The sequence below is a fragment of the Colobus angolensis genome, unplaced genomic scaffold, assembly GCF_000951035.1.
Source record: "Colobus angolensis palliatus isolate OR3802 unplaced genomic scaffold, Cang.pa_1.0 Scaffold376, whole genome shotgun sequence".
NCBI classification, from domain to species: domain Eukaryota; kingdom Metazoa; phylum Chordata; class Mammalia; order Primates; family Cercopithecidae; genus Colobus; species Colobus angolensis.
Window position 1 is genome coordinate 1,658,322 of NW_012117110.1, and position 8,624 is coordinate 1,666,945.

The 8,624-nt window shown below is 39.1% G+C and overlaps 1 protein-coding gene across 3 annotated transcripts in view; it reads left to right on the forward strand.

The window, feature by feature from the left end:
- LOC105520269 (40S ribosomal protein S17) overlaps positions 1 to 8,624 on the forward strand; it is a 108,756-nt gene that overhangs the window by 14,473 nt on the left and 85,659 nt on the right. For 2 of the 3 annotated variants that reach the window (XM_011953881.1, XM_011953883.1), the window contains exon 2: positions 7,223 to 7,397. In XM_011953881.1, the coding sequence (XP_011809271.1) occupies positions 7,223 to 7,397 (175 nt within the window). Of the gene's footprint in view, positions 1 to 6,114; positions 6,454 to 7,222; positions 7,398 to 8,624 lie in introns of those variants that run through there. The other variant, XM_011953878.1, reaches the window with a different exon arrangement.

The following is an 8,624-nucleotide window of genomic DNA, read 5'->3' on the forward strand; positions in this document are numbered from 1 at the left end:
AAAAAAAAAAAACCCCAGTTATATGCTAAAACAAGTAAGCTTCTTGATGAACTTGGCTAGGACGAATAAGTTGAAACCATACCTCTGAGTAACAGGGATATAATTTAATAACATGTGGAATTGGACATCTGACACTAATAAGGTATTTATTGAGCGTATCCATGTACTTTATGTATTTCTGACTACTACAAAGTCTGCAAAGTAGGTGCTACCCACTTTTTTTTTTTTTTAAACCTTTAGGTAACCAAGGCTCAGAGTGATACCTAAGTGGTAGACCTGGTGTTTGTATTCCAAAGCCTGTGTTCTTTCTGCTTTTCAAAACAATGATTCCCAGTTTTAAGGAGGAGGAGGAGGAGGAGGATTTTCCTTTATGGAGGAGGGGAATGCTTTTCTTCAGACTATCTCCCTCACCTTTGTTGTCCTAGTTGATGATCATGGCTGTAGGAAAACAGTTTCATGATAGGAATGTCAGCTCTTATCTGTTGGAGAGGAGAAAATTGAGGCCTGATCTAAAATAACTTGTATTAGGGCCAGGTGCTGTGGCTCATGCCTGTAATCCCAGTGCTTTGGGAGGCTGAGGTGGGCGGATCACCTGAGGTCAGGAGTTTGAGACTAGCCTGGCCAATACGGTGAAATCCCCTGTCTCTACCAAAAGTACAAGAATTAACCAACTGTGGTGGCACACGCCTATAATCCCAGCTACTCAGGAAGCTGAGGCGGGAGAATCACTTGAATCCGGGAGGCGGAGGTTGCAGAGAGCTGAGATTGAACCATTGTGCTCCAGCATGGGCGACAAGAGCAAAACTCCATCTCAAATAACATAAAATAACTTGTATTAGGTGAGTTTCCTCAAAAGCCATTCTTTCTAACAATAGATAGATAGGTAGAACTAGTTTTATCTTGAGGGTATTTGTGTCTATATTATCAGCATTAAACAAAGAATTGTTTTCAAATTTTTTAATTAAACAATTGTTTTTCTTTTACAGCATTGCCAAGTAATTCTTCCTGTTGACTCCTGGTTTTCGGTAGTATTAAAGTTTGCCCTCTATTAAGTCTCTGATTTATCTAAAAGCCTTCTTTCCTGTTAACAGTAAAAGACCAACAAGACCAACTAAAGGTCAAAAAAAGCTACAAATGACCTCACTTTATGGCAAAATATGCTAAAAATAAGGGCAGGAACTGTCAGGCAATAGTAGAATAACCAAGAGAAAAATATTTTTTCTCATGGTAAAACACTGGTCTGAATGCAGATCTATACATTGATGAAAGTTCAGATAGACCACACAAAGTAAATGGGTCTGTGAGTGTGGGGTGGATAGTAGGTTTCTGTTTTGAAATGAGGAACTGTGAATTCATTTAACTGGACAATTTAAAAGGATCAGTATTGGCTAGGTGTGGTAGCTCATGCCTGTAATCCCAGCACTTGGAGAGGCTGAGGCAGGAGCAACACTTGAGCCCGGGAATTCAAGACCAGCCTGGGCAACATAGCAAGACCTTTTCTCTGAGGGGGGGAAAAAATAGCTGGGCATGGTGGCACATGTCTGTAGTCCAGCTACTTGGGAGGCTGAGGCAGGAGGATTGCTCGAGCCCCGGAGTTCAAGGCTGCAGTGAGCTATGATTGCAGCACTGTGCTCCAACCTGGGGGACAGACCAAGATGCTGTCTCTTAAAAAATGTGTGTGTTTGTGTGGTGTGTGTGTAAATATACACAATACATATGTCGAGCAGCCCTAATCTGAAATGCTCCAAAATCTGAAACTTTTGGAACACCGACATGTCACAAGTAGAAATAACACACCTGAATTCATGATGGGTGACAGTTAAAACACAGAGTTTAATTTCATGTACAGAATTACTAAAAAATATTGTATAAAATTAACTTCAGGCTATATGTATGAAATATATATGAAAAATAAATGAATTTGGCTGGGCACGGTAGCTCACGCCTGTAATCCCAGCACTTTGGGAGGCTGAAGTGGGCAGATCATGATGTCAGGACATCAAGACCATCTAGCTAACATGGTGAAACCCTGTTTCTACTAAAAACACAAAAAAATTAGCCAGGCGTGGTGGCGGGTGCCTGTAGTCCCAGCTACTCAGGAGGCTGGGTGGGAGAATGGTGTGAACCCGGGAGGTGGAGCTTGCATTGAGCCAAGATCATGCCACTGCACTCCAGCCTGGGTGACAGAGCGAGACTCCATCTTAAAAAAAAAAAAGAAAGAAAAATAAATGAATTCTGTGTTTAGATTTGGGCCCTATCTCCAAGATAGCTCAATATGCAGATATTATTCCAGAATCCAAAAAAAAAAAAAAATCAAAATCTGAAACACTTCTTGGTCATCTCAGATTTCAGATGAGGGATACTGAACCTGTAGTGGATTCAGCCCTTAGGTCTATTTGAATCATATCTCGTCTTTTAATTAAGCATTTTAAGTCAAATGATTAGGAGGAAGAGTTAGGGGGTACCAGGAATAGAAGGGCCTGGAGTCTTCAGAGAAATAGTTGCCATAGGTCTTTGGTTCACTTAATGAGCCAGGAGATCCTTCCTCAAGGATCCCTGTCATGGCATCTGAATAATAATAATGATACTACTGATAGACAGTATTCATTGTTTCAGCACATAATTACATGCCAGGCCCTATGCTAAGTACTTTGTGTGCGTTAATTCACAAAAAGCCTTATGAGATAGTGTTACTTTTATTCCTATTGTACACAAAGGAGAGTAGTAGATCTTTCCCCATCTGACAGTCCTAGCTTTAATTTTTTTTTTCCTTCTAAATTGGTTAAGACAAGCATTGGTAATTATAAGATGAAACAGTTTGGAGTATACATTGAACACCTCATTCACTTTTATTATAATGTCATCTTAAACTAGAGCTCTGGCTTGATGTACTTGAGAGAAGAGGAGGGAGGCATGTCAGATATCATTTGCTTTGATTTGGGAATCCTGTTCTAACAGGATTAGGAGTGGGGCAGGGGGACCAGACATATTCCTAAATTATATATTTTTTTTCCAGGCTTTTTGAAATAGTAAGATTTCCTTCCTCTCCTAAGGAATACCTTTCTCCCAGACTCCCAAGTCTGCGTCTGTCCCCTAGACTACTGTGGTACTTTCTCACTAATCCTTCTGCCACTTATCTGTGATGTATTTGTTGGTGGTCTCTTTCTAAGACTCACATTGTTATTTACTTGCCTTTAGATGTAGCAAGGATCTGGAATCTATATGTATATATATATAGTACTTTCATTACAGTAATTAAAAACTAGGTTAATTTTTGTGTATTGAAAAGACAATGCTGACTCCTTAATTTGGCATATGAGGCTTTTCCAGTCTTCTCTCCTATACCTAATGCTGCACCACACTGGACCTCTTTTGATAATGCCTTTCTACTCTCTGTGTTCTTCAGAACTTCCTCTTTACTCCCATTTCCAGGCACATTCTGTCCAAGCCAAGGTGGCTTGGAGGACAATGTATGTATACAGCACATTGTAGTCTGTGTTATGGATGTTTACAGGATCGGGTCTTGGTTCTTTTTCTTTTTCTTTTTCTTTTTTTGAGACAGGGTCTTGCTCTGTCATCCGTGCTGGAGTGCAGTGGCGTAATCTCTGCTCACTGCAGCCTCTGCCTCCTGGGTTCAAGCATTCCTCCTACCTCAGCTTCCTTAGTAGCTGGGACTACTGGCATGCACCACCATACCTGTCTAATGTTATGTATTTTTTGTAGAAACAGGGTTTCGCTGTGTTGCCCAGGCTGGTCTTGATCTCCTGCCTCAAACATTCCACCCGTCCTTGCCTCCCAAAAGTTCTTTTCCAGACTTCAAAACTTTATTTTGGTTTAGTCTGTGTCTAATCTGCTGCCCCTTGGGGTGCTAACTATAGAGAGCAGGCAGTCCGCTAATGTGTATTAGGCAGTGAAGAATGAAGCATGTAACCTTAAGATAAAAACTTTGAAGCAAAAATTTCAGAAACAATATGCCACTTGTATATTTTTAAAATGTGGAAACAAAAATTTCTAATCTGTTTAAATGACTTCCAAATATTTCAAAGTTTCATTGAGTTTTAAAGCTTCTTGTTAAAATATTAAGCTACAGCTTCTTTTAGTAGTACTTCAAGAACTGAATGACATGGAAAACAGAAATTTGAGAAACAAATTTCAATTTTTTCCCAATAATTATTTATACTGGATTTGAAGTCAATTACTGGTATATATCAGGAGTATTCAGTGATAAACTTTGTTATTTGGAGATATTTTGTGAGATATATTTTTCAGCTAAAGAAGTTATTGAAACCACATATTGAAATAAACCATATTTTAAAACTGCAAAAAAAAAAAAAAAAAAAGATATGCAGATTGTGCCAGGCAATGGCAAGCGCCTGTAGTCTCAGCTACTCGAGGCCAAGGTGGGAGGAGCACTTGAGCCCAGGAGTCTCAAGTCCAGTTTGGGCAACACAGCGAGACCTCCTCTCTGCAGATTATAAGTATTTGCATCTTAGCCTTCATGAAGTTGCCTTCCTGAAATTGAGAATCATCTTAGAAATCTACAGTTGTGAAAAGGGCCTTGTGTGTCATTGGATTTAACAGTTCTCAATGGCACCACTCTAGAGAGTTTGGGAAAACAGCCTGCAGGATTGTGTGTTTTGGTCTTCACAGTTTGCAGAGGGTACCAGTCTTTTCAAGAATTTGAGGCTAATGTGAGGCTCAAGTTTGTCCCTTTAAGGTCGTCCTGCAGAGTTGATAAAACTGTAAATGCTCTTGGTCATTCTCATGCTTACTTGGATTTTAGTAGGCCAAACAAAGTGACATCAGGCCTGTTCTTGTTTTGGTGTGACCAGCTTATATATTAAGTGCCAGTTTCGTTACTTGTTCTGTTTTTGTTTTCCCCAAGATAATTGAGGGTAATAGAACTGATGAGGCAGGCTCCTCTTAAAAAAATCTGTCAACCAATATTTCATTGCTTCTTATGTTGGGCATTGACTGTGGAGAGTGAGGGAGACTGAAGAATGGTGCCTACATTTCTGCATTGGGCATCTGGTGGATGATAGTGTTATTTACTGAGATAGGGAATACCAAAAGAATAGTTTTTGTGTAAGGATTCATGATTTTATATATGTATATATAGGATTTCTTTTTTCATTCAGTAAGTAATGTCTTGCCCATTTTCTCATGCCAGTTAATAAATAAATAATTAGTGCCAAAATAAGTATGTACTTATAATGACTACATACAGTTGTATAACTTAATCAGTTTGGGTGGTTTTACCACTGTTGGTACTTACCTCTCTTGTATTTAATAGTTAATGTTTCCAGATACAAAATAACTACTGTATGCCATGCAAAATGCTTTACATATGTCATCAAAAAGTTTGTATCCTTTTTCCGTTTAACAAGTGGGGAAACTGAGGCATAGAGGTTAAGTAACTGTGACATCACACAGCCAGTAAATGGCAGAATGAAAATTTTTTTAAACAGCTGTATTGACATAAAATCTACCTACCCTAAAGTTAACCTTTAATGTACAGTTCATTGGTTTTTAGTCCAGTTGACTCTTGGACAGTGTAGGAGTTAGGAGGACCAACCCCCCACAGTCAAAAATCTGTATATAACTTGGACTCCCCCAAAACTGAACTAGTAGCCTGCTGTTGACCAGAAGCCTTACCAATAGCATAAACAGTTGATCGCATATTTTGTATGTTACATGTATTATATACTGTATTCTTACAATAAAGTAAGCTAGAGAAAAAATATTACTAGAAAATCATAAGAGAGAATATATTTACTGTTCATTAAGTGGAAGTGGATCATAAAGATCTTCATATTTGCCATCTTCACATTGAGCAGGCTGAGGAAGAGGAGGGATTGATTGGTCTTGCTGTCTCAGGGGTGGCAGAGGTGCAAGGATGTGGAGGGGATGGAAGGAGAAGCAGGCACAGTCAGTGTAACTTTACAGAAATAATTTGTCTGACTTTTTGCTTTTTCATTTCTGTAAAAATGTTTCTATGTGGTACCAATCCTTCTTCCACTGTTTGCATTAGTTTCAGTGCCTGTATAATAGAAGGGTCCATATTGTAAAAGAAGTCAAAAGCAGTCTTGAATAATCGGAACCCTTTGCCAGATCTAATGTCAATTTGTTTTCTGGCATTGCTACTTCAACATCGTCTTCCTTGTCTGGTACTGGTTTAGAGCACTCATCTCTATTACATTGTCTTCTGCTAATTCCTCTGGTATGGTGTCTGTTAACTCTTGAATTTCTCCAAGATCCATGTCTTGGAAACCTTCACGCCCAACCTTTTTTGTCATATCTACAGTCTCTTTCATGATTTCCTGTATTGGCTCTGTGGTAAATCCTGTGAAGTCATGTACAACGTCTGGAAACAGTTTTCTTTAGCAGGAATTTATTGTTTTGGGCATGATGGCTTTCATGGATTTTTCTGTAACAGTGATGGCATTGTCACTGGTGTAATCCTTCCAGACTTTCATGACATTCTCTCTGTTGGGGTTCTCTTCCACAGCATTAACAATCCTTTCCATAGAGTAGCATGTGTAATGAGCCTTAAAGGTCCTTATGACTCCTTGATCTGGAGGCTGACTTAGAGATGTTGTATTTGGGGGCATGTATACCTCTTTGTTGTTGAATTTATGGCATTCTGGGTAGCCAGGGGCATTGTCCAGTATATAAAGAACTTCTGAGTACCTTGCTCATCATAAACACTCATTAAGTGTTTTGTTATATAAAAAAGTCCTTTACTGGCAAGGTAATTTCTGACTTCAGGAATAAAATATCAATTGAACCAATTCAGAAAAAGGGTTCTTGTTGTCCAGACCTTCTTGTTGTACAACCAAGACTGGCAGCTGGTGTTTTATTTTCCCTTAAGGTCCAGAGGTTAGCAGCTTTATAGATAAAGGCAATCCTAATCATAAACCTGACAATATTTGTAGAAAACTAGTAGAGTTAGCCTACCCCTTCTTGCCTTAAATCCTGGTGCTTGATTCTTTTCCTTAATAGTATCCTTTGTGGAAATTTTTCCAACAATCGGCCAAGAATATTTTGGTATTTTTTTCTTACAGTTCCGAGTACTTAGCTCATAGTAAACACTCGTTAAGTGTTTTAATGTATAAAGAAAATACTTAAGTCCTTCCTACTTTATCTAATTCATAGTGTGGAAAGAAAGGGGGTCACAAAGAAGTGTAGAAAATCTAAATATCTTGTTTTTTTCTATGTCTAGGAAGAAGAAGCAGGAAGGATAAAAGATTGCTGGGACAACCAGGAAGCACCTGCTCTCTCCACGTGTAGCAATGCCAATATCTTTCGAAGGATAAATGCCATATTGGATAATTCTCTGGATTTCAGTAGAGTCTGCACTACACCTGTAAACCGAGGAATTCATGATCATTTGCCAGGTGATTTAGATTTGAAAACTTGAACGTGGTAGGCATCTGTACAGATCTACTTCTAGGTAGTGCATGTAAGAGGTCTTCCTCGGAAAGCTTGTGAAGAACAATGTTGAGTTGCCGGCAACACTTGCCTTTTTGTGGTTTAGTTTATGGATTGAATCCCTCTTTGGATGAAGACTACCTTTAATTAGGATGTGTAAACCTACTTTATGATACATAGAAAGGTTGGGGAAAAAAGAACAGGTCACAGATTACATGAGTATTTAGATAAAGAGATATAATGTGAATCACATATGTTACAGATTTTCTGGTAGCCATGTTAAAATTAAGATACAGATGAAATTAATATTTTATTTAACCCAATATATGATAATATGACAACATTTAATGAATATAAAAACAATGAGATTTTTTATTGTTTTAGTACTATGACTTCAAAATCCAATGTGGATCTTACAAGCTTATCTCAGTATGGACATTTCAGGTGTTTAGTGGCTACTGCATTGGACAGTGTAGCTCTCGAATGTTTTAACAGCTTTTAAACATGAGTCAGCATGCATTTAGTTTCTATGATGTACTGGATACTCCAGGGAATAGTGGAGATAGAGGGCAGCATCTTCTGAAGTTGATTCTTTCCAAGAGGTGTGGATGTCCTAACGGTGTTTCATTTTGTCAGAGTTGCAACCCATTATAAGAATGTTGAAGTGTTTTTGGTTTGAGTTATTTATTTTGTTTTCGTATTTTCTTTTTCTTTTATTTTTTTTTGAGACAGAGTCTTGCTCTGTCCCCAGGCTGGAGTGCAGTGGTGTGATCTCAGCTCACTGCAACCTCCGACTCCCTGGTTCAAGCAGTTATCCGGCCTCAGCCTCCCTAGTAGCTGGGATTACAGGCACACGCCACCATGCCCAGCCTGTTTTTGTATATTTAGTAGAGATGGGGTTTCACCATGTTGGCCAGGATGGTCTCGATCTCCTGACCTTGTGATCTGCCTGCCGTGGCCTGCCAAAGTGCTGGGATTACAGGCATGAGCCTTTATAAATATAAAATAAAGGCGCCTGGCCTTTATTTTATATGTTTTTTCTCTTTCTTTTCTTTCCTTTCGAGGCAGAGTCTCGCTCTGTCGCCCAGGCTGGAATGCAGTGGTGCGATCTCAGCTCACTGTAACCTCCGCCTCCTGGATTCAAGCAATTCTCCTGCCTCAGCCTCCGAAGTAGCTGGGATTACAGGCACCCA